We start from the raw sequence: 25,993 nt of genomic DNA on the forward strand, positions 1-25,993 counted from the left end.
TCGCCTCTAAGCATTGCTGAGCAAAAAAGACGCGTTGTGTAACTTTCGAGAGAGGAAATTGACTATCGTTCAGACCACATATTCCGGCCATGTTGATGCACGAATAAACATTCCAATCATCAATTAGCCTCCGAAAAGTTTTACAAACCGTTCTACACTCTAGTATTACGTGCAAGTCATCTGCGGCAACGTACTGAAGAATGTATTGGCATATCACAAGCGGTTGTGTGAAGTCATTGAGCGGAGACGGGTTGAGTCTTCGACGTTTTGCAGGCACGAAAATTGGGTGGAAGTATGGCATTTTGGCTCCTGTGGTGGGCTTTAATGGTTGTTTCCGGTATTGTTGTGCGTTGCGACATTGGATGGTACGTACATATATATTAGTTCACTAGGTCATAACCACCTTAACGGTTGGATTTGGCAACCGCCTTAAAGGTTGGATTTGGCAACCGCCGTCCTGGAGGGACATTTGATTTATACCGCTGTGAACACGCACTGGGTAGCAGTTGATAACATTCCACAGTTATTTTGTAGATATAATATGTCAATAAAATAAAATAAAAAATAAAAAATAAAAGAGAGAGAGACAGATAGAGAGATAGAGAGATAGAGAGAGAGAGAATTAGACATAACATTGTCTAAGCTAACGGCCAGAGATCCTTACTTTCTGTGGTAATCCACACATTAAATTCAACCAATGTCCGTTGGTTGGATCAAATGTCAACTACATAGGTACATAATACAGTTTAGGAGAGTATCAACATTCCTAGTTTCAGGTCGATGACTTAACAATATGATCATTAAAGTAGGATGCAGCCTTCCTTCCTTCCCTCTGTGTAACAACAGATACAAAAATCCATTAACATGAACCACGCATGCTATGATGTTAATGGAGCGAAACTAACCTATTTGTCCCAATTCATCCTGTAGGGCAGTAAGATTACTTCCGCAGTCCCTTCTTCATCGACGACCCTCTCCACTGTATCACAAATACACAAAAACTTCGGCGGCAGGAACATATAATTTCCACAACCGCTCCAAAAGGACTCTATGAAGGGTCTAATCACGGAACATTCCCTTGGGAAAGCCTCCCCTCAGGTCCTTGTTCCCTCCTACAGTGCCCGAATAACCCTTTGTCGCTGTAGTCGCCACCCCCCCCCCCCCCCCCGACCTCATTAGCTTCCAACTTATCACCTATGTCATCAAACTCAAACATTTCAACTCCTTCCCATCCAGTAGCAGCGAGGACGATGTCCTCTCTGAAACTTCCCTCCTCCGCAGCAAATGCCCGTGCTTCTCTAAGGGTTAATTTGGCTCTCTCATTAGCAGGGGATTTGAGACAATACAGAAGCACACTTGATCGAAGATCATCCGAGCTGGCCTGCACGGGAAGTATATTATATGGCATCAATCTTGCCTGATTCTTATTTGAGCATATTCCATAAACATATACACCATATTGACCTCAAGTAACAAGCATTGAATATATCTAACAGTTACCTACCCCTTTAGCCCAATTGGTCCGATAGTGCATCATATTCTGTATGACATATATGCCACAATCATAACCATTGATATGCTTCGGTACATTTTCCGAAACAACATAGTCGAACAACCCAAACTCAGTGGTGCTCCCTTTGTTCCTTATCTTGTCAAAGTAAAAGCAATGGTCAAGATGGCACAGCTGCAATTAAAGATCACGGGACATGAGTGAGTTTGTCAATACATTAATGTAGACAGCCAAGTAAGTTATTTACCGTTGTCACTGCAATGTCCCATGTATTGGCACTTGAGAACTCATTAGGAAGACTGTCCCAAACTTCAGCCACCTTGTTCTCCATATTAACCACCAGAAGAAACCAATGCCCCCCATCAGAGGCATCGTGCATAGGCAGAAACATCTACAATGACATTAACGCCAATCGGTCAATTTTCAGATTCCCAAACAGGTAACAGGTAACTTAAAGTAACATAAAAATATGATAACCAACTCACCCTCTTGCAATCTTCCAAACAACCATTGAACCTGTGAAGGTTGCACAGTGTCCTTGTGTGCTCCACCCAATCGCGAAACACCTCGGAAGGTTTATAGGCATTTGCCTTTTCCTATTGACAGCATATGTTCCAATTGGATACCTTTCCATCAAAACAGAGCCACAATAATGCTTTTCTCTACATTTATTTTACGATCTACAAATGACAACTCACCGAGAAGTAAGTAGGGAGAAACCAGTCCCCACTTCCATCACTATTCAAGCTGTCTGCAATGAAATTGATAACCTGCAAATTTGGTAACCCATTCAACTAGTCAACCAACATATATCACACTTGAAAATTCCACAATCATGTTGTCCGATAAACATATTTTACTAAACTTCTTATAATTATAAGGTTATGGTCAGTGGTTTAAGAACACTCACGAAGCTTGTCAGAAGTTTCTTTGGGCCCAAGCATGATATTTCATCACGGTAAAGTATAGACCTACTGTTCCCACTTGATGCAACTATAATTCTGCACAAAACAAATCCTCAATTAAGTTCATGTTGTACAATCACCAACTTAAGCAGGTTCTAAACCAGTTTATGCGCAATATGAAAAACCATCATTCAACTGAGCTGACAGATTGTGTCCTAACCTTCCTTCCTCCATCGTGTATTGCTTCCCCCCCAAGAAGATGTAATTGATCAGAAGATTGTCATCAACCTCTAAAGGATTCAGCAGAATGTAAGGACCTGGCACATTAGTCATTTTGTTGACATTGAATCCGTCTCCCTTATAGTTCACAGCCTTCGGGTAGTCCGGTTGGAGATTGTGCGCTATTGCGTAAGTGAAAAGGGCACGTGCATGTGGAGATGCGACGACCTTATATGAATGTGCAACTTCACCCTTAGTTTTCCTGTCAGTTTTTGCTGGTGGTGCACCAGGGCTGCTTGAGCTGGCAGACACGGCTTTCACCGCCTTCCCAATGGCATATCCGGTTACCTCAATGGCTTGCACATATTGTGTAGTAAAGATGAGTGTATATACATTACTTGACCGAGTACTTCATGAAAATTAAGCATTTAGGATAATATTTTTCATGCATGCCTATCAGCATCTAATTATGTGTGTACTGATAAGTCACAGTGAACAACGGTTTACCTGGTTAGCACCTCGATTTGGTGTGTTAGTTATGTTTTCCTCTAGTTCAAATGTTGCTTCCAATACTGACTTTGCAGCTCCCTTTGCGCCATTCTTCGGTGGAGTCCACACCGGGACTGTATGACCGTCAGTCGCATCCCCCCTTTGAGGTAGGTATCGCCTCATTTCCATCTTCACCTTCTCAGCACAGTCCTCCTTCAGGCTAGCAATCAGCTGTACTATAATCTCTACTTTCCTTGTAACCTCCACCATGTCCGGCTGGAGCTTTCCAACAACATCCCGGAGCATGCACAAGTCATTCTTAAACCCCATCATTTCCAACTTTACATCGAAAATGTCCTCATGAACACCCCTCCTTAGTCCTAGTCCAAACGCACCGTCATCCACACAGCACTTACTTGCCATCTTCGAACGCTTACTCCTTTCCATCAAAACAATTGGGCTCTTGAAACCACCATATGTTCTGATCATGCCAATCAACTCCCTAACCTCAAATTCTCCCCATGCCCTGAGTGGTACAATTGACCTATCGATGTGAAAGGTTGCCTCCCCGACCTTGTCGAAGTAAAGAACCTGCAGAAACAATACGCACCCTCCAACCACACCGTCCCCAAATTCCCTCTGATTCTTAACCTCTTCTTCCAACCTTTTCACACAGAACGAGGCCCAATTTTTCTTCACAATCTGACCGGTTTCCAGCAGTGGCAGTAGCATGGAGGTGTCAATCGCGTCCACTGTCCCGGGGCACAACACTAGACCCAGTGCAAGCAAGGCGAAGGCAATCCGGAAAGTGGCGTTAACCTGATCACGTTCCCTCACAATCTCCTCCAGAAGACAATAATGAATCCTACCTGCACTGTCGCACAGGTCATCGACAACCGCCCCATATTCAGCCGCATCTGCAGCAGCTCCCAAATCAAAATCCGAACTCCCATCACGCACTCTCATAACGCGGCCGAACTCCTCCGCGTTTATTGGATATGTGCGACCGTGAATTGACACTGTGTGGTCCCTGAGGTCGATTTGTTGCACCATCATCCTCCAAACGGGCCCGACAAGGGTGTTGCAGCCAATATCCAACAGACTTTCGTAGCCTATTTCAGCTACTGCAGCCACCTTTTCCGGTGACAGATCTGCAACAGTGAATGAGAACTCGGCGGGGTTGGAATGCGTCACCAAGTCCCCAATTACGAGCTCACTGGCTCTCTTGCCTCTTTCAGCGTTTGCGACCCCATATGGGAGTCCTCCACCGCCCATATTCCCTCCCGGTTCCAACATTATATAAACCAGTCAAAAAATGTACCACTGATAGGAGCATTTTAATGCGACGTTTTAACTGCATTTCCTTACATTTCTTGCGTCATTTCCTTAGTAAAACTCTGTTTAGGAAAGTTTCCATTCTTCGATTGGGAAAGTTCCTATTTGTAGAAAGTTTCTATTTTTGTAGTTTCTATTTATCATTTTTAGTAAGTTTCCATTTTCGGTAGTTTCTATTTTTCATTTTTAGAAAGTTTCCCATTTTCAGTTTAGGAAAGTTGCCATTTTTCATTTTAGGAAAGTTTCTATTTTTCTTATTAGTTTCTATTTTCAGGACCTCCGAGCTAAAAAGTGGAAATGAACTCACAAATGGAAAGAGGAGCTTGCGAACACCAAGGGGAGCAAAAATGAGGAACAATGAGCCACAGAAATGAGCAGAAATGAAGAAAAGAAGTTTTCCTGCTTCAACCAGGAAACCCTGCGAAAAGGAGGAAAGCTTACCAATGAAGTTTCCAACGTTATCATGAAAAAGAAATAGAAAAATGAAGTGTTATGACGTTGGAAGGTGACAAGGCTTGAATAAGAAGCAACAAGGCCCAAGAACTCTCAAGACTTGGTGGATTTTCGGCAATTGGATCAAAGCCCACTAAAAGCCCATGCAATTAGGGTTTGTGACGCATGGAACAAACCCTAGGAGAGTTTGCCGTGAAAATCAAGGGAGAAACAAGGAGTTTGCCGTGAGAAAAATCAGAAAATAAGAAAAGATTTTGATGGAGATTTCTTAGGGAGATTTTAAAGGAAAGAGAATATGTGTTGAACACAAAAAGCTCTCAAAGGAGTCTAGATTCATCCCCTATATTTTCTAAATATATTGTTGCCGAAATTGGTGATCGAAGAAAATCAGAATATATCTCTATATATTTCGGCAAGATTATTTAGGGAATTAACATTGGAATTTTGTGATTGGTTGCACCATGTCATAGGGCTTATGTGGAAAGCTACCATTGGAGGAAATTATGTGGAGTTATCAAGCAATTGCCGTGAGGATTCTTAGAGATGTGCACGGCTTGGAGACCAAGTTTGGCCGTTCCCTATATATACTCACCTCCTCTAGACGTCAAGGGTCTCTCTCCCATACAATTGACACTTTAGAAAAAATCAGAAAATACTTCTCTTTGCCGTGAGCTTTTGAAGTTCCTCTCCTTTACGTTTTACAACTTAGAAAAATCAGAAAATCCCTTTAGCATAGCCGTGAGTTCGTCCATCCTCTAGAGCAAGCCACGAGTTCAAGCAAGGCCAAGGAAGAGAAGAAGAAGCCGTGACCCATTCCTCCACCATCCACCTTTGAAGCTTGCTTTCGAGTTTCAAAGGATTCATCATTATTCACTCATCATCATCTTCCATCCACGGTGTAATTCGACCTCTACTTTGTAACCTTTGCTTTGAATTTCGTTGGTTTTGTTCTAGTTGACATATATGTTTGAATGAATATTAATTTCTGGAATTTTTATATGATTGAATGAAATTTTCAGATTCATATTATTGTTCTTCGAGAGTTGCTTATGTGGGTTTGTTTAATTAAATTTGCGTTATAGATAACTTTTGTATTTTAATCTTATGTGGTTGCAAACACTTAGGGTTTCTATATGAATGATGCTAGGTTCAAGAACATAAAATCAACTTTTTGTTTTGTGTAAACTTGAATCAAAGTAGTAAAGGTTTTGTACAAAGATCGAATTTAATTAAAGAGAATTGCAATTAGGTGGACTTTTCCATACTAAGTTGTATACTTGAGTTGATAGTCTTTCTATGTGCTTTATGCGTTGAACATGTCATGATTGACTAGCTTTCTAGGGCTTGAATGCATGTTTGATAGGATTAGTCTTTGTGCTTTCACTTAGATTAATTAGCATTGAAAAGTAAAATATGGGAAATGGTTTGCTTTCTAACGTTTCACATGATCAACTCATTTCTCATGACTTAGATGAACAATATTAGAATTGAATCGATTTTAATCATAGTTTCGGTTTTGATCTTTGTTCTCTCATTCCATTTGTGTTTTTATGTTTATGTGTTTTATTTGTTTTCTTTACTTAGTTTAATTTTCGAAAACCAAAACAAAATCCCCCCTTTTCGTAAATAATGTTTATACTTATGAATATTATACTTTGTTTTAATTTTAATTGTTTAATTGTTTGACAATGACAGGTGTACCCTCAATCCCCGGAATAGAACGATCGATATTTGCTTATACTACTAACGATATTTTCAGGGTTAAATTATGCGCTTGCTTAAAGCGTATCAACCACGAAGCCCAAACATGGTGCCCTGTAATATTCCCGAAAACCCATCTAATTATTTGGGCTTCAACTGTTTACTTAGGCTACCATGTAAACCCCAAACCCATTTGTCTTCCTGTCTACCCAACAATAATACTCGCATACCCTAAAATATATCATTTGGTCCCCACAACCTAGACTACGCAGCAAGTTCTGATTGTAGAAGAGGGGTATATCCTAAAAAATAATAATAATAATAATAATAATAAATAAACAAATATAGACTCCAACTACCAACTGCAGATGTCAAATTTACACTAAATGATACAGAGACAACCGGAAACAACCATCCAAAACGCATTTGCATTTAGACCTCGAGCTGGGTTCCCCTCGAGCTACCAAACCATTATGGCGGATTTAGTATCTTTACGGAACCATTCACCAAAAGAATAATCTTTAAGGAACCCAGATGACCTAGGAACCAAACCACCACATTTAACAACTTCTGGAAGCAGTAACAATATTAATAAATTGCAAATGAGTTTAATTCATAGTCGCACACCAAGTCAACAACATAGATGAATACAATATCCACAAAGAGCAAAATATGAACAACTTGCATAGTCGAAAATAAATTATTTCAACTTTCAACAGAAGAAAAAGGGGTGACTCCAATCAAATCAAATCAAAGGGTCCATTGGGTAGTGTAGAGAACAGTATCCTTACTTTTGAAAACCTCTTGCAAACCGACACAACCAATGTTTTGGAAGATCTCCTTGCAGATTTTAAGATCTTGATTCGAAGGGTATAAAGGCAGACAAGTGGAGCAGATGTGCGGTTACCTCACAAATACCCTTGCGTTTTGAAAGAGAGAAACTAAACCCTAGTGCACATAAGCTTCTGAGTATATACCCGGACTCACAAACATGCCTTAATATTCACAAACCATTGGTGAGTGAAGATCCTAGAGCCACGTCTCCATATACTGTTCATGACATCAGCAACGTCTCGATTATAGAAACCTTTATGGTTTTCCCCCCAAAACCAACCTTGCTTGGGCGCCATTGCTCGTTTGAGTGAAACCCTAGTGAGAAATAAAAATTTGTTCTGTTCCAAGGGGACCATATGATCGATCATCAACGCCGTTCATCCCCCTATGTGCTATAAGGTTTATGCAGGTCATCAACGCCGTTCATCCACAGTCAAGAATGATTCGGTGGGTAGGACCCATCCATATCATAGTTAATTCAAATTCTCGTATACGGTACCTGCACAGGACCTGCACCTCGACACATGGTCAGTCTTAGGAGGCCTATGTGGTTTTGCCCCAGCCACATGCTAACTGTGGCATTAATTGGATGGGACTACACTACTGCCATTACGTCACCTCCAGTTCAAACCCATTCAACCACGTCACATGCGTGCGGAGATGGAAGATTCTGATTCGACCCTAAACCCTAAACCCTAAACCCGAGACCCTAAACCCTATACCCTAAACCCTAAACCTAATTCTGATTCGACCCTAAACCCTAAAGACCCTAAACCTGCAATGAACCTCAACACACTATACTCTAAAGACCTGTAACCCCTAAACCCTAGTAACCCATCCAAGAATGTTTTTTATGTGAGCAAGACTTATAACTATATGAAAAGTGTTTTGGGCATAATGATATAATCAATGTTAATTGGCTAAGAGAAGGATAATGATATAATCAATGTTATAATCAATGTTAATAACTTATGAAACTACCACACGATAATGATAAAATCAATGTTAATTGCGTTGAATAGGATTTATATAGGGCAGAATGTGCTTCACTCGATGTTGACCAACCTCAATACCCTAAGCCCTAAACAATAATGATATAATCAATGTTAATTTGCTAGGAGAACGATTTATATAGGAAATTAGCTCAAACTCTTTTTGTCCGCGATAATCATACAGCATCTACTGTAGTGATTTGGTGTAATGGCCCATTAAAATTTCCCAAAAAATACAACCATGAAACCAAAATCATTAAAATTCGGTCCCATTAATAATGTAGTTTCCAAACAACTAAATGTGATTGATCTATAGCTCTATACCAACTACAAGTCTTCAATAAGAAAAAAAAAAAAAAAAAAACTACGAGTGATGAGGCAAATCATCAAGAAGCTTACACATTGTTAGAATATCATAAGACATGGCTAAAACTTCGGACTCTCAAATGACACAAATCCAATCTCGTAAACCACACTCACCAACACCCCTTAGCCCTAGACCCTAAGACAAACGTACGTACAACACCAATCTTCGTATCTCTCGAACTGGTACGTCAATTGACGTTAACCACACAAGTTTAGATATGTGGAGATATTACGCTAAACCCTAAACCCTTATCTCTCGGGCAGAATGTGCTTCACTCGATGTTGACCAACCTCAAGACCCTAAGCCCTAAACAATAATGATATAATCAATGTTAATTTGCTAGGAGAACGATTTATATAGGAAATTAGCTCAAACTCTTTTTGTCCGCGATAATCATACAGCATCTACTGTAGTGATTTGGTGTAATGGCCCATTAAAATTTCCCAAAAAATACAACCATGAAACCAAAATCATTAAAATTCGGTCCCATTAATAATGTAGTCTCCAAACAACTAAATGTGATTGATCTATAGCTCTATACCAACTACAAGTCTTCAATAAGAAAAAAAAAAAAAAAAAAAAACTACGAGTGATGAGGCAAATCATCAAGAAGCTTACACATTGTTAGAATATCATAAGACATGGCTAAAACTTCGGACTCTCAAATGACACAAATCCAATCTCGTAAACCACACTCACCTACACCCCTTAGCCCTAGACCCTAAGACAAACGTACGTACAACACCAATCTTCGTATCTCTCGAACTGGTACGTCAATTGACGTTAACCACACAAGTTTAGATATGTGGAGATATTACGCTAAACCCTAAACCCTTATCTCTCGGGCAGAATGTGCTTCACTCGATGTTGACCAACCTCAAGACCCTAAGCCCTAAACAATAATGATATAATCAATGTTAATTTGCTAGGAGAACGATTTATATAGGAAATTAGCTCAAACTCTTTTTGTCCGCGATAATCATACAGCATCTACTGTAGTGATTTGGTGTAATGGCCCATTAAAATTTCTCAAAAAATACAACCATGAAACCAAAATCATTAAAATTCTGTCCCATTAATAATGTAGTCTCCAAACAACTAAATGTGATTGATCTATAGCTCTATACCAACTACAAGTCTTCAATAAGAAAAAAAAAAAAAAAACTACGAGTGATGAGGCAAATCATCAAGAAGCTTACACATTGTTAGAATATCATAAGACATGGCTAAAACTTCGGACTCTCAAATGACACAAATCCAATCTCGTAAACCACACTCAGCTACACCCCTTAGCCCTAGACCCTAAGACAAACGTACGTACAACACAAATCTTCGTACACCATTGGGTTATGTTTTTAAGACGATTAAAACATAACCCAATCGAGTGTTTTTTTTTTCCTTCTTTTATTATTATTATTATTATTATTATTTTTTTTTTTTTTTTTTTTTTACAACTCGATTAAAACATGGGTCTTAAACCAGGGTTCCCCAAAAACATAAATATGAATAATAACATAAATATTCTGTATAATCAGAGTAATCCATTTAAAAAGCAAAATAGGAAATCTCAGTTTTACCCCCCATGCTGCACCAAAGGCGCATAATTCATATCAAAAGATGGGTATTCGGGGTATTAACGTAAACATAGAACTCAATAGTCAATATATGAAGAGTTACTGTTACTGAAGAGTGAATATCAAAAGTTGGGTGTCCATTTAAAGTAAAAGAAAAGTCTCCGGTAAAGCCCTTGCCGCTTCCCTAGACACAGCGCCTGTTCACCAGCCCGAGGACAACCGCTCCAAAAAATTGACAGTCGAAGAGGTCATTCTAAATATACGGCCTGCGTTCCCTATATCAGTACAGCGATTACTCCTTTTCTCCGATATCCCTGTTCACCAGACCGGATACAACCCCTTGTTCACTCCATTGCCGGCGGTAAGTAAAGCGATTACTCTTTTCTCCGATATCCTATTCTGACCTTGTATTAAGTTCATAACCTGAATGTCATAATTTTGGTTTGATCGATCTTTCAGTTATAACTCTATCATCACAAATGGCTTCCGCATCTACTGACAATTACCCCTACTTCATCCTGGTTGTAATGTCCTCGGGAAAGAACATTGAACGGGCGGTGAGTATTATTTATAGGTTTAATCATTTTTACACTTCAACGGGGATTGTGTTGTTGTGGGGTGGGCTTGTTGTGTGATGATTGTTTTTAGGAATTACAACTGATTCTGAGTCTGAATTTGGTCTAAAAATTGGGTTCCCCTAAACATTATGTAGAAAATTCCACCAAGGTTTTCACAGATGCACATGAAGGACGACAACCAACCGATCGCTGATCTGTATTTGGACGGATTACCGGACGTTCCCTACTTCGTCGACATTACACCACAAGGATCGGACAAGTGGTTTGATGGTCATTGGACCACTTTTGTTCACCGTGTCAGCAATGGTCAAGGACGGATGGTGTTGTGGTTCCATTACAGAGGGGATATGACCTTCATCGTACGCCGCTTCGATGTTAACGGCCGGTTGATGCGCGGAGCTCCCAAACCGCCCTTTGGATTTGTGGTGGACCAGTCAATGGAACTGACTGGTATTTTGGACACCTTCATGTCGGACATTTGGGATCGGAAAGTAACTGTGGTAAGTATAATCATTCGTCTCTCTAATCCTATTGTTGTTTACACTGCAGTCATTGTTTTGTTGGTTGAGTTAGCCTTTGAAGATAATGAATACTTTATTTTTTGTTAGCCTATTGTACGAAGAGGTTATCTGCATGACAAGCTAGTGGCAGACGGCGCGCCGGGCAGATGTGAGCTCCGTTGGGAAACAATTCCGTCCAGGCGGTGGACGGTTCACATGACAGGAAAGAAAGAGTTGACATTCTGTTCTGGATGGGACCGCTTTCAAACGGATGCAGGGTTGGACGATTCTCTGTGCTGTGTTTTCACGCCCATTGGTCGATTGTGTTTCTCTGTTCAAGTATTCAACATCAAGAGAGGGAGTCTGTCAATGAATCTCAGCCAAGCAGGCCTATCTAGAACTCTGCCCGATGTGAAAACAGAGGATGAAGCCCCAATGGAAGAAGAAGGCGCAGTTGGGGCCGATGTGGGGGGGGGGGGGGCAGCTATCTGAACCGGATATGGGACCATATGGTGAGCTTCATCAAAGGGAACGCGTCCACTCTGGATGGGCTGGATTCCGCTATGGCACTTGTAAGATTCAACGATCTCACGGGGTAAGCTTTCACAATCCAGGTTTCAGGTTTTTAGATATGTATGTTAGTTATAGTTACGTACCTTCTGCATGGGCAACATCTAATCTTACTAAATATGGGAACTTGACACCCTTATGCTTTTACTGTAGGCTTTCCAAGCTGATTTTGCTCGTAGCCTATTTGGAGATGATGAGAGACCTGTGATAAAGGTGCAGAAATCAAATGGCCGGGTGTGGCGAATCAAGGTGGTCCCAAGCAACACAACTCATGTTTTGAGTGCGGGCTACACTAAAATGAAGGATGCTCTCGGACTGCCGGTACATTCTACAATCCGACTTCATGTGGTTAATCCAAGACTACTTGTGTTCGAGTGAATCTTGCGGTGATTGTGGTGGATTAGGACTGTGTGGTTGCCTATTTTTGGATTAATAGTATATTGGGACATATTTTGTGGTGGTTATTATCCCTATTATCTGCATGTTATTTTGTAGTGGTCATTATGTGGTATATTGGCATATTGGTGCTCTCTATGAATTAAGGGTTTATCTATCACTGTGTCGTTTTTTTTTTTTTCAAAATGGGATGTTAATTTTGGAGTATCATAAGAGTTGGGCAGTATTGGAAGTTAGATGAACATTGGGCTTCGACAGAATAAAGCCCATATCATCCTCCAAACCCTAGTATAAATATGTCTGTCCCATATAATGTGTGCTGCTCACCTCCTTGGTCCCATTCCCCAACCAACTGCTGTCGAGCAAAAGGAATTGCAGATTCAACATCGTCGAGGATGGTGTCCGTTGAGGATAAGGCATCTGACGGGTATGTATATTCTGTAAACATGTTTCAATTTCATGAATGCGGTTTACCAATTAGACAAAGAGCCATTCACTTTGAACTAAAACGATGCCATATTTGAACTACTTGTCATCTTATAGCCGTGTAAGTGATATTCTATAAATGTTGTAAACAGATTCAACGACGCTGGAGAATTGGGCGAGGATGATAAATGTCCTCTTCGGAGATGGTGTCTTGCATGCGGTCAGATCCGGCGAGTTGTAAGGGGACCTAAGGCAGAAGAATGCCCGGATATGGGATGTGAAAAACCTACCAAATCAATACCAGACGAGAGTCCTAGATGCCCACTTTGTGAAGGAAACACAACAATGATGCACGATTGGGTTCATGAGATACTAAGCGAAAGGCCTTACTGGAGGTGTTGCAGGGGAAATGTGAGATAACTCACTTACGATTTATTTACATTTATGACTCCTATGAGTCTATCAATTTATACCCCTTATCACAGACATCACGACACTCACTCGTCTGCATTTCAGGGGTTCCCTTATTGCATGGGTTATATATGGGTTGACGAGATGGCGGGGGAAGCCTCTGAGTGTGATGAAGAGGTGATATATCATGTTGTACGGGCTACTTACAGTTTCATAGTAATATTAGCAAACTAGCTTACCAGATAAGGGGGCCAAGGTCAACTTAATATGTTTTATTTTTCATACATAGGATGGGAGGACTACCAAACTGCAGGAGTATCCAAAACCAACAATGTTTGGTCCTAATTGCCAAGTATGCGGTCGCATCATGTCTTCATTTATTTCACAATCTGCGACAAATCCCGGCAGGCCTTATTGGTTCTGCTATGGGTACCCGGTAAGTATATGGATAGTTACTTGTTCGTTCATGTTCATCAGTTGGGATTATTTTGGTTCAACCTGTTTGCTACATTGCAGGCTCCTACAATCCACAAGCCGTCTTTCATATGGGTGGATGAATGCAAGATACATTTTGCTGGATTCGACGGCTACAGTGACTTTGAAGAACCAGAACATACACCTTCAGCCGGTGGGCTGTCAGACAGTGATCCTTCGTCGTTTGAGTTGTATTCCTCCTAGTCGAATACACTCCAGTTCTGTAACTTTTGAGATGTCACTCCTAGGTGAGTGATATTACTCCTATTACAAAAGTTACTCCTGTGGGTAACTTATTTTTCATTGGCGTTTAATTGGGACTATTTCGATTTCAAATGCTCTATTTCGTGCCTGTTTAGGGGTTATGTGGCCTGTAATATCGTCAAACTATATTCAGGTTTTACCTTGTGAACACAAACTTTGTTAGGCACTCAGTCCCGATAAATATGTAGGCTGTTTTTCTACCTGTCATTGTGTAAAATATATCCTCGTGTAAAATATTTCGAACCATCTGTGAACTACAAGAATGCCTACGGCAAAGACATATTAGGCCTTCTTATAACAAACTGCTTCTTGTAACCAGGCCCAAATTGAAATTTTCTCAACACCCTCTTAATGTGTAATTCATAAATGCACATAGTGTACTATAACTGTGTCTTCAACCATTCCACCTACAACGCACCAACCTTCTTTAAGTTGTAGTTGAATGGACCAAACCGTCCATAAAATCACACCGCCATAGGATTTTCACATCTCAGTCATTTCGGGTATGGGGAGCAGAGGTGATCGATCCGTGAGTGGTGATGAATCGGTGAGAAAAAATGGGGTTGGAAGCAAAATGTGTCTCAACGGTGACGACGACTTCACTGAAGAATCGTTGGCTCATTTCTTCAAAAGCTCTGGAACATCTCCGGTTAGATGGTTGGAGGCGAAAGGACGGGACGCTCAAACTACAAAAGGTTTCAAGACAGTGACTTCTGTGAAACACTCAAGCTCCATGTCAGTGAAAGAGTCTATTAGCTGCTGCACTGAAGAAGCAGAAGTCAAGAAGTAGGCAATTGGTTCTGCACAGTGCATTCATAACTAGATGCTGGTGTTATTAAGGTGTGAACAATCTGCTTCGCCCCACACAGTGCATTCATAATTAGATGCTAGTGTTATTAGGGTGTGAACAATTTTTTTCGCTGTAGGGTTCCTGTAATGTAGTTTTTTTTTTCCAACTCATATGCCCTATAGAGTAAAGGACCCTGAAAAAAAAAAAGGTTCGGTCTATCCATGGAAAGTTTGGAATAAAAGTTCTCAGATACATCATGATAACAATTAAAATTCTGTCTTCAGGTTATATGCCAATTCAGATAAGCTTAATCAATAGCATACAACAACACGATCTCCATAACTCATACCGTTCTCTGACAGTTAAAACATAAATGAAAAATGAATGAAACAGGGGTTCTCATGAAACAGTCCATCAACCAAATAAAATCCACATAAATGATTTAAGACGAGGTTATTGGCCCTAAACCATTCACATCACTTGTTCTTAATAGGATGATCAGCGCCTAGCCCGGCGTGGGTTGAACTTCATGCCTGCAGTTGGGAGACTTCCATTTTTGTTCAAATATTCTTGTGCCAACCATGCAGATGCTACATCATATGGGACTTCCTCTGCAGCGGCTTCAAAGACCTGTTCCAGAACTTCATTCTTTGGGTGATTCACTGTCTCAAGTGCCATACGAACCCTCTGGTCCCCCGAGTTAAACTGAACAAAAACAATGCTTTAAGTCAATCATGCACCCAAAATTTATTCGGATCTCAGTGTATGGTACTGCACTCACCCCTTGGTACCAGCGCTGACGGTAAAACTGCATGCTTCTAATCAGAAATATTCCTGAGTCTTGGCTGTTGGGATGCCTAGGGCTTCTCTGTGGATACTTGATGGACAATGAACCAATCTTGGCATGAATGCCAGGTGACAATTGCATTTCAGCAGCAAAAACTTTTTCAATCATCGATATCTGTACTCACGGTAAAGGAATGTCAAATCAGGGTTCGACAGTAACATTAAGGTAACCTAACATAGTATTTATCAGTTTTTATCAGAACGTTCAAAACAAACTTAATGTGAGAAAGTCCAAAACATGTGTGGGATTACTCACAGATGCAGCAACATATTCCTCGCGGCGTTTGTTTGCTGACTTCTCGGGGTTGCTGTCCCATATTTCGCATTGCCAACTGGGTATTTTAAGAACTGCCAAGAACCAATGCTTAAGTACGCCGTCATGGATAGGAAAGAAAATCTGTCACCATTTTTAAAAATTAGAGGCCACCATGACATACAAACAATGCAGCTTGGTTCAAATAAGAATTCACAAGAAATGGGGGCACATTAGGTTTTAACCTTTTTGCACGACATAAATCTACCAATGAATCTTCCCAGTCGGCACAGTTTAACGGTAGATGGCACGAGACCTTCCACTTGCACACCCGCTAAATACTCCTTAGCATGTTCCTGATGTGTATCACAAGCGCCTTCTTCGTTAACTCAAAACAGATAGGGGCGAACAAATATGTATACGAATCGTAAAATAATGAGGCCAAATTTAACTGTTATAGTTACGTACTGAGAATGAAGTTGGCATGAACCAGTCGTCCGATCCCCGATCAAACAAGTAAGCAGCCGATATGTCAACAATCTGCGTGTGGTCCTTCAACATTGAATTAATCTGACTTTTTATAAAAAATTGGTCTCACATAAGATGAATGAGGTCTGATATGAAGTTTCCTGCCTCACAGGTCAGACATTGCATTGGGGACAAGCTCCTCATGTCCCATCGAGAAACAGACCATTCCTCGTGCCTAGCAACTTCATTACTGGCGTTCAACGAAATCATATGCCAAGATTGTCATTAAACAGTACAACTAATGGTTATCCAATTTACAAAAAACTGCAGATTATCAGTATACTTCCGGAAATTAAATGCATGCAGTGCGATATATCAACAAGTTCTATCTATGCAATGCATATGGTTTTGCGCCATGTTCGATCCATATTATTCTATTTTTATATCAAATTCTAATACCGTTGTGTGAATATAACCAGAGGATATAAACTTTGTAGCCTTTTTACCTCCCAACACTGTCGTCGGCGGTAACCTTCTTGCTGAATAGATAGGTCAGTAGGTATGAGTCGATGTGCGATATCTCAGACACCGCCGAGAAACTCCCTGCCTCATCTTCTTCCATGTCACTGCTGTCGCATCCATATGCATCTTTGTCAGTGGAGATGACCTGTGAATGTTATATTCAAAATTAAATCAGCAGTTCCGATAATAATGCGCACATCACACAAAGCAAATAACACCATCCAAATAAATCCAAAAATGTGGCTGTAAATTTATACTACATAAGAGACAACTTACAATGATAGATTTGTTATGAGGCATCTCATCGTCATGTTGCTCAGCTTCTGTGCCTTGGTGCTCTTCATTGATAAAAAGACCATCGTTCCCAAAATTACCACCGTAAGTGTAGGACTTGTCTTCAAACACTTGCTTGATTGCTTTAGCAACAATGCCGCCGAGACCGTTGGCCTTAAGTTCCCCAACCGTGGATTCTAGTGTCAGAATTGCTCTCCTCAATCGACCAACTGTTAACTTCAAACTCTCTATATCCCCTTTCACAAGACCAACATCAGACCTCATTTCTGATAAATCGTCTACTACAGTTGTCTTAATCCCTGTGCTGGGATCAACTGATCCAGTCCCTGAAAGTACATTTCCCCTGAAATACTTCTTCGTTACACGCACATTCTCGCTTTTAAATCCGCCCTCGCTCTCCACTTTTTCATAAACTCTCTTCAAGTCATCTCTGCTCCACATCATCACTGGTTTCCCAATCTTTGGATATATATAGATACCATTGCCAACAACATCCAGGTAGAACAATTGAAGGAACAGAATACAACCTCCTGCCAAACCAGTCCGCGTGGCCTGGATTGATGACACCCCTTCAACAAGCTTGGCGAATGCAAACTTTGCCCAGTTTTTTGAACCCAGGGCATTAGGATCCTTAAGTGGTATAAGGTATCTTGGATCAACTTCGATTCCCGTAACTGGGATTAACAGAGTTGCAAGGGCATACAAAGCAAAGCTGACCTTAAAAGTGTCGTCGGTACTTTCAAATTCAATCAACAACCTCCTCAGACCATGTATGGTTATCTCCTTCTCCTTCCTTGAAAGCTTGCTCTTCAGCCCCAGTATATCAGGGTCCTCGGTGCTTCCTTCAAGATTCACATCGCACCCTCCATCCATGACGCCCATAATGCGCCGAAAGTCTTCATGTGTGATTGTCAGGTTCCTTCCGTGTATCTTGATGCATGAGTTCCTAACATCAAAATTTTCAACCAGCATTTGGCACAGTGGGAGGTTCACTTTGCCACAACGAAATCGGTGCAGTGACCCAAACCCAATTTCATATGTCGCAGCTACCTTTTCATCTGACAGGGAAGACATAGTTCTTCTGAAGTGTTTTCCTCGACACGCTGTTCTGATTGTAACCTCGAGGTCTGATTCGTCATTAACACCGGACAATGTCTTGCAATCATCATCAGTTGTCAGACTGGCCACTTCAACAGCACTCTCGCTGACCTGAAACATGTATTCATGGGTTACCAACAGCCTAAAATGTTGTCTCCTATTATAATCTTCAAATTATAAAATTACATGACATGAAATAATGCACCTGATTTTCTTCCCTATAAATTATGTTCTTCAGCTTCACTACGTCTTCCATTTTGCGGTTCCCTTCTAGTTGCTCAACAGCTGCCTATCTCAAATAACAAGCCCCCTGTAATGCATCCTCCGTTGGGTTCATACATGTCTACGAGTAATCAGAATAATATTATATAACATTATCCATTTTAGTGCAAATTGTTTACAAACAAGCTACCTTCCACTTCCTAGTTCATAATCTGGGCATCCATTGTTCCTTGTTTTCTATTATGAACATTATTTTTATAATTACAAATCAATGCAACAGGTAAATTTCAGTCTTTTACCAATCCTCATTCACCCTCAATCTATTTCACCCAAACTTAAACAAATCTATTCAACCAACTCATGTACCATCGGGGAAAATTACTATGTTCCATTCATTAGAAGAGTTCATTACAAATAGATTATGTACCTTTCTGGGTTATCGAACACAGCGGCTCGGATTCGGTGTGTATCGAGCAGTCTCCACCCTGCTGGAGCTATAGGTGTTTCAGATCTGTATTGAGAGTCTTCCTCTTCGAGTGTCTGCTCTTACCAAAAAAATCTTGGTGCCTCCCTCTTCAACTAAGTAGGACACACTCGGTCAATTGACAATTTTGCCACAATCGGTCAAATGACAATCTTGCCATTGCCACATCAGAGGTATGAGCTGCAGTAAAACCTTTTTTACTAACACAGAAAGCTTGTCGTTTTTGAAACCTGGAATCACCATTTTGCCCTTCCGTTAACAGACGTGTAGGGCGCAGCTTACATGGGGCGTATTCCAGAATTTTCCGTATTAATATAGCATATTCCAAGTTCGAAGAATTCTAGACTATTATAGAAAATAAGGTGGGGCACAATAGTGAATAGTCCCATGAAACAAACATGGCCCAACAGTGTCGTTATGAATGGACATAGTCGCCACCAAAGTCAATGCTAGGACGAAACAATGCCCTAGGGCAATGATCTCCCGAACTACAAACATAAATAATTTTTATATTTTTTGGTCTGAATAGATAATTTTTATAAGCCATAACTGGCATAATCGTGATTGAACCTTCGTAGGTGATGATAACTTTTCTACTGGTGACAATTATGGTTTTGCCAAAAAAAAAAAAAACCCTGGAACTTAAGATTGTTGTTTCTCCACCGTAAAGTTGTGCCACGACATGACAGCTCATTTCACTTTTCATCAAACGGACGGTCACCCCTTCCTCCTCCATTTCTCTCTCTCTTACGTACTTTCTCTGTTTCTTACACTCAAGCTTTAAGCAGCTATCAACCAAACAATTTTTCTAAATGATCAAAGAGACTCAGGCTGCGTATGAATTTTCCATTGTGTTGCCATTTTTTTTTTTTTTTTGAGTATTTATCAAGTTTCAATTGTTTTACTTTAATTTATGGGTAAAAGAGGGATTTTATATGAAAAAAAATTATTTGTAGGGTAAAAAAAAAACAGCCAGGAAAAAAAAAGTAATATGGAATACTTATTCTGTAATTTGTGTTATTTTTCACTTTGTCCCCATGATTATAATTTAATAATTGTTGCAATTTGCTATATTAACAATTTTAACTAAAATTGTTAAACCCACAAAACACTACCAAAAGTGTACTTTTTTTTGTTTTTGTTTTTGAGAATAACACCAAAAGTGTAATTTAACTTAAAGACTATATACAAATGAAGTGAACCATCTTAAAAAGTGCCAATAATATGCTCCTTCATGTTTATAAACATGGCAACTTAATTCCAAATTGTTGATGTGATTGAGCCGCAAGGGAAGGTGGAATCTGACCGGACGATGGAGTAGTTGCCATCTCACTAAGTTTCGTGAGAATATATTGCTAGTCCTTGATTCACATGGAACATGCATCATTATGAGATATCAATTTCTCCCACCACATGATCGAGAGAGATGGAAAGTCAGACAAAATAAACACTAACTCACACGGAAGGACAACTACATACGTAAAGCAAAGGACTAGATTTACCTAATTTGCTACTAACCATTCCAAGGAGTAAGGACCACTCGACAGCACTAGATGTCCAAGGTTTTTCTATTAATGAAAATTTAATACGATAATAAGTAGGTAACATAATAATTTATGGTATAAAACTATAAATAGATTGTATATTATTTATCTAATTAGTTTATTTAAATAAATAAAAATTAATTATAACAACTTTTTATTATCTAGCGCAGTACTATTTGGTTTAGTGACATAAGTCTTTTCTTTGTAAGTTGGAGGTCGTGAATTCGACTCACAAAAAACTAATTGTTGATATGGACTCAATCAACACACACTCACGAGAAAAACCCAAACTGGCAAAAACAAAATACCACAGTTAGAGTCGGCAAGGATCAGAAACTTCCTACATTATAGTTAATCTACTTTCTATCTCTCAATCATTGCATTATCATTTAGGAAACTAAAACTAGAACATCTTGAAGTCTCTATAATAACATCATACTCTAAATATCTACACTTGACGAACAAATAATCTCAAGTGGGATGATCGTGTCAGTGCCACATCTAGCAGACAATAAAAAGTCCCATCCCATTTTATTTTCCTTCAGATTACCATAATGTCAGGTAGCAATAGGTCAAAAAGACCTTCACACCCACATCATGCTAACTTTTAATTGGCCAGGTAGACATATGACACAACATAATACTTCAAAAGTAAAGTGATCATGAATTCACAAAATTCGTAAAACACAAGTACGTATTCCAACTTTCTCGGCATTCGCAGCATGCGTACACCATTTTATGGCTCACAAATTCACAAAAACAAAAGACAAACTAGCATCACTTTTGAGTTTCTTTCAACACATATCATTTGCTGTAACAGTTTTACCTTGAGCAGCCCGCGTCAATACAGTCTTAACACAACACTATTTTTGTCGTTGAATAAGACAATCGTCACGTCTTAAAGTGATGCTCTCATTGGTCATAAATAAATTAACGACATCTTAAATCTTCATTTTATTATTCTTTTATGAACCATGAGAGATTCTTACGTAGGGCAAACGTACCACGTGATTGGTAGGGCTGTCCAATCAGTGAAATGCAAGGAGATGTTTTAGGTATTTCATTTTAATAAGTGAAGATAGTTTCGGAACACATTTAAAATTTTCTGAGTTTTGATTGGAATGCTCCACCGCCACGTGGTACGTTTGCCCTATGTAAGAATTTCTTATAAAACCATAATACTAAATTTTCCAACTTTTAACATTCAAATAATTTATAGTAATTATAATTTACATTTGGTATCGCAAAAATAAGAAAACTCTAGGTATTTCTAGTACTATTATATCATATATTCATAGTATCCAGAAAATCCTACGTACGTCATCTGATATTTCTTCGTCATCACTCCAAAAAATAATCCCAAAATGAGAAAAAAAAAAGAAAAAATTTCGGAATCTCCCACAAGCATATGCCATACATGGCAAATACTCCTTTTTCCAAAAATAAAAAATAAAAACCCCAAAGTTCGAGGAAAGCAAATATTAATTAAGAAAAAAATCACATTATTCCCGTGAACCCCCCACTCAGCAGTGACAGGGCCGGGCCTCACTTGCCTTCCCCTAAAATGCTTCGCCTTCACACTCCCTCACCATAAAACACCAACATGGCCTCCCTCCAGCCACGCCACCATTTCTAGCTCCACCTAAACGTTTCCTCAAACCCACAACATGGGTGCGTAGATAGCTCTTCTCAAGCTAAACCCAGCTACCCAGTACTAAGGGCATTTCAATCCGGTGATGCTCGGATTTCTCTGTGCGCGCCGGAAAACTTGGATTGTCAGCTCCCTTTCTTCCTTTGCTCACGGCCCGGCGGCGATTCACCAGAGCCGGATCGTCCACAGCCAGCTGATCCAGCACCAACTCGCTAACTTTTCCGGCGAAACCCCCCGCCGCCGCCACCGCCACAACAGCGCCTGCCAGCTAGGGTCAGCATGCGGCGGCGGCGCCGCGGCGTCCATATGGCACGCTATTCTTCCCTCGTCCGGTCTTTGGAGGCGACGGGATCTCCGTCGTCCTGCGATCCACTACGAGCTTAAGGGCGAGGGGTCGTGGAATGCTGCTCTGGATGCTCGCCCGGCTCGCTGGCTCCACCGGCCCGACTCGGCTTGGCTACTTTTTGGAGTTTGCAACTGCCTGGCGCCGATAGACTGGGGTATTACAACAACTAACGCAACCAACGATGAGGAGTCGAATAACAAAACTGAAGCTTGTGATTCGAAAAGCCTCATTACTTCTTCTGATGAGAACTTGGAGAGCTCCGCTGATTACAGAGTTACAGGTTACTTAATGAACCTTTCTGATCATGTATTTAATGTTAATCAATATGAGTTTGATCAAAATATTGGTTTTTCAGTTTGAAAATCAATTTTGCTGTATCAAATATTAGCTTTTAATTTTCTAATAAAGTTAATTATGTTTTATTGGGAAATGATCTGTATACTTTTTTACTTGGTGAAATTGGTCCAATGAAATTTGCAGTTCCTCAGCTTTTCTTTTTGGGTGCTTTGTTTAACGATTCTGTGTGGGTACATAAAAAGTTACTTGCTTTAATGGAAAACTGTTTGAAGATTTTGTCAAACTATGCGTGTCCTTTGCGTTGATGCTGTTTGAGACAATATCTGAATAAAAGTAAGGTGCTAATTAAACAGGAGTGCTAGCCGATGGTCGGTGTCTCTTCAGAGCGATAGCACATGTGGCTTGCTTGAGAAATGGGGAGGAACCTCCTGATGAAAACCGTCAGAGAGAGCTCGCTGATGAATTAAGAGCTCAAGTAATTCTCATTTCTTTTCAGGCAAATTTGATACCTAACTGTTTGTGTATATTTTATAGTTCTTACTCAAATGATTTTGTGCAGGTTGTCGATGAGCTTTTAAAGAGGCGGGAGGAAACTGAATGGTAAGCTCTAGCTCTGTGATTTTGGATTGTGAGTTTTCATTGTCCTTTTTTGTTATTTTGTTATGAATTTACATGGTTTTATCTTGTATGATGTGCTTAGGTTCATTGAAGGCGATTTCGATGCATATGTGAAGAGAATTCAACAGCCTTATGTTTGGGGAGGAGAACCTGAATTGCTTATGGCTTCTCATGTTAAAAAGTTAGTTCACATTTTTTTAGTACTTTATTGTACCATGATTATTTTTCTTTTAACATTCTGGTAGAATTTTGTTGACTTCAAAAGCCCTGTTGCCTATTCTTGTGTTTCCACTCCATTTAGATTTAACTTTTTATCATAGTGCCACTAATGGATATTGGATGTGAGTCCGCACTTGCATGCGAGGAAGATGGGGATCAGTTTTCTATCTACCTTATGTACAGTTAACTGTATGTAGGTATTTGAGCTTTGGTACTGGGTTGGTTAGGATTTTATTTTTGGGATTCCTTATGTTGGCATCTAATAGACCTCATTGTTATTGTTTTGGACTATCTTAAGCATTGAAAATTTTTCTATTCAAAAAAGAAAAGATTTTAAGCACTGAAAGTTTATGGGCAGTTTGAGTTTCAAATTTAGTTTCTCCTTAGCTCTTAGACTTTCCAATCTTCTCATCTGAGGTTCTACATCAAACACATTTCATGAAATCGCCTGCAACAATATTTCTGTACTTAATTTATGTTACGGTGAAGAGAGTTTGCTTGTTATGGATCTATGCTATTATTCCTTTAATTTTTTGGTCATCTACCTAATGTCCATGTTTGACACAACCTTTTACTCCTCAGGACACCAATATCAGTCTACATGGTAGATAGAAGCTCAGGTGGTTTGGTAAACATAGCAAAATATGGTGAAGAATATGGGAAAGAAGAAGAGAAACCAATCAATGTTCTTTTTCATGGTTATGGTCACTATGACATCTTGGAGTCTTTCTCAGAACAGAGTCTGCAGAAAGTAAACATGTAGATGGATATGGTTTATAGAATAAATCACATCACATTATTGTAGAAAGAGTTCACAATTTGTGTGATGGAAACAGTTTGACCAGTCAGGAACACTTGTCAAGGTAGATAGGCTAAAGGCAGCGAAGGCTAGTCCAGCATCTGCTGCCAGCGGATGAGAAGTTAATTAGCGAGACCAGTTTCTTTAGAGATAAAGATTTGAATAAAGCCAGTTCTTCATTTTCTGGGATCAATTTTGTAGGTTCATGATCTATGTTTCAATTCATACACACATTTACTTTATACTTTTTGTTTTGTGGTGTTCTAGTTGGCTCATACATTCTACAAATGGTTAGCAATGTTTCTTTATCTCGTAATGTTCAGGAAAATGGAATCCCCCTTTTCGACTTAACATTGATCACTTAATATGTTTTCATCTAGTTGCTCTGTCTAGGTGAATGTTTCTTTTTATAAGCTTAATAATTGACAGGGTCAAAGGGGAATGGTGGTCAGCTTGTGAAGCTTTTCAAAGACTCCTCCATGTAGGAGTTCTATGCATTGCTTATGGTTGAGAATCCAAGTTAAATTCTGCTTATCTGTATACAGTGGCAGGTCAGTTTTGCAATGAGAATCGCTCATAGTGATGATTTATGAACGAACACAGTGATGAAGTGAAGTGGTTCTTTCCCCTTTGAGATATCTGTGCCAACTCCTGGAATGCTTTTTTTTTTTTTACTTGATTATCAGTATCTAATTGGCAGCTTTGATATTTTCAGATTTTTACTTGCTAATGTGTTATCACTTCACATTCTCACAGGCTGATCCAATGTACAATGAGGAAAAAATCATAAATGGTCATTTTCTGTTGGACACTTGAATTATTTATATTCAATATCTTCTAATACTTCGGTTACATCCATTATTAAATTACATGCTGTTCAATGTGGACTTCAGTGAGGGAGGAATTTATCGTTGATGATGTGAGATCTCTTATCTCTCCTAGATAGTTTTGACTTTTTAGTTTGTATCTTGGAGATATGTTGGACGTAGGTAAATTCTGAAAAAAAAAAAAAAAAAAAAAAAAAAAATTCATACTTGGGCGTGAAAATGAAACTGGCCATATGGTTGAGGGGTTAAGAGTGAATTTAATTCACAGAAGAAATGAAAAGTTGAGGACTGTGGAGTAAAAAAGAGGACTTGAATAGAGGATAGACGACTAGGAAGACAGATGGAACTCCTATGATGGGTTAAATTGAAAATTAGAAATCAATTCCCAACTAGGACTAAATTTGTTTTCTTTTTGTTAAGCGATTACGACAATTTATGTCATTAGAGGCAAAAGTCAGTAAATTACAAATAATGGTCACCCAAAAATGACACAATAGAAGACAACTACAGGCATAACAACAAAGGACATTACTTCGCTAACCAGCGTTGGTTAGCAAGTGCTGACCACAGCTATTAACAGATCGACACGTGTTCGTTAAATTTTTTTGTTTTTTAATGCTATTGAAATACTCAAATACCAGATGGAGAAGAAGAGTTGTTCTAGTAATGTCAAAAATCTTCTCCAAATATCCCTTTTCCTTCCAAACTGTAAATCAT

At 39.6% G+C, this 25,993-nt stretch overlaps 3 protein-coding genes across 3 annotated transcripts; 1 reads left to right on the top strand and 2 right to left on the bottom strand.

Annotated features, from left to right (window-relative positions):
• Positions 1–15,044: 15,044 nt before the first annotated feature.
• Positions 15,045–16,237, bottom strand: LOC133713764 (uncharacterized). The gene is made up of 4 exons (XM_062139791.1): positions 16,133–16,237; positions 15,891–16,031; positions 15,570–15,749; positions 15,045–15,493 (listed from the first exon to the last, which is right to left on the bottom strand). Exons 1-4 carry the CDS (start codon positions 16,145–16,147, stop codon positions 15,287–15,289), a joined length of 543 nt encoding a protein of 180 aa, XP_061995775.1. The 5' UTR covers positions 16,148–16,237; the 3' UTR covers positions 15,045–15,286.
• Positions 16,238–17,075: 838 nt separating this feature from the next.
• LOC133716347 (uncharacterized) lies at positions 17,076–19,042 on the bottom strand. The gene is made up of 3 exons (XM_062143057.1): positions 18,919–19,042; positions 18,475–18,579; positions 17,076–18,380 (listed from the first exon to the last, which is right to left on the bottom strand). The coding sequence occupies exons 2-3, from the start codon at positions 18,523–18,525 to the stop codon at positions 17,076–17,078; spliced, it is 1,356 nt and encodes a 451-aa protein (XP_061999041.1). The 5' UTR covers positions 18,526–18,579; positions 18,919–19,042.
• A 2,992-nt stretch (positions 19,043–22,034) lies between these two features.
• On the top strand, positions 22,035–24,691 carry LOC133715291 (uncharacterized). Its single transcript, XM_062141733.1, has 5 exons — positions 22,035–22,796; positions 23,167–23,288; positions 23,373–23,413; positions 23,514–23,612; positions 24,233–24,691. Exons 1-5 carry the CDS (start codon positions 22,256–22,258, stop codon positions 24,411–24,413), a joined length of 984 nt encoding a protein of 327 aa, XP_061997717.1. The 5' UTR covers positions 22,035–22,255; the 3' UTR covers positions 24,414–24,691.
• The last annotated feature ends 1,302 nt before the right edge of the window (positions 24,692–25,993 follow it).

The sequence above is a fragment of the Rosa rugosa genome, chromosome 6 (assembly GCF_958449725.1).
Source record: "Rosa rugosa chromosome 6, drRosRugo1.1, whole genome shotgun sequence".
NCBI lineage: Eukaryota > Viridiplantae > Streptophyta > Magnoliopsida > Rosales > Rosaceae > Rosa > Rosa rugosa.

What these genes read in the sequence shown, in the direction of transcription:
- LOC133713764 (XM_062139791.1), bottom strand. An exon ending in AGGAATATGTTGCTGCATCT is followed by an intron (nt 15,750 to 15,890) that starts GTGAGTAATCCC and finishes CCGTGAGTACAG; the next exon opens with ATATCGATGATTGAAAAAGT. An exon ending in GTCAGCGCTGGTACCAAGGG is followed by an intron (nt 15,494 to 15,569) that starts GTGAGTGCAGTA and finishes GTTTTTGTTCAG; the next exon opens with TTTAACTCGGGGGACCAGAG.
- LOC133716347 (XM_062143057.1), bottom strand. Translation starts at nt 18,525, where the DNA reads ATGGAAGACGTAGTGAAGCTGAAGAACATAATTTATAGGGAAGAAAAT. An exon ending in TTTATAGGGAAGAAAATCAG is followed by an intron (nt 18,381 to 18,474) that starts GTGCATTATTTC and finishes TACATGTTTCAG; the next exon opens with GTCAGCGAGAGTGCTGTTGA.
- LOC133715291 (XM_062141733.1), top strand. Translation starts at nt 22,256, where the DNA reads ATGCTCGGATTTCTCTGTGCGCGCCGGAAAACTTGGATTGTCAGCTCC. An exon ending in CGCTGATTACAGAGTTACAG is followed by an intron (nt 22,797 to 23,166) that starts GTTACTTAATGA and finishes CTAATTAAACAG; the next exon opens with GAGTGCTAGCCGATGGTCGG. An exon ending in CTGATGAATTAAGAGCTCAA is followed by an intron (nt 23,289 to 23,372) that starts GTAATTCTCATT and finishes GATTTTGTGCAG; the next exon opens with GTTGTCGATGAGCTTTTAAA.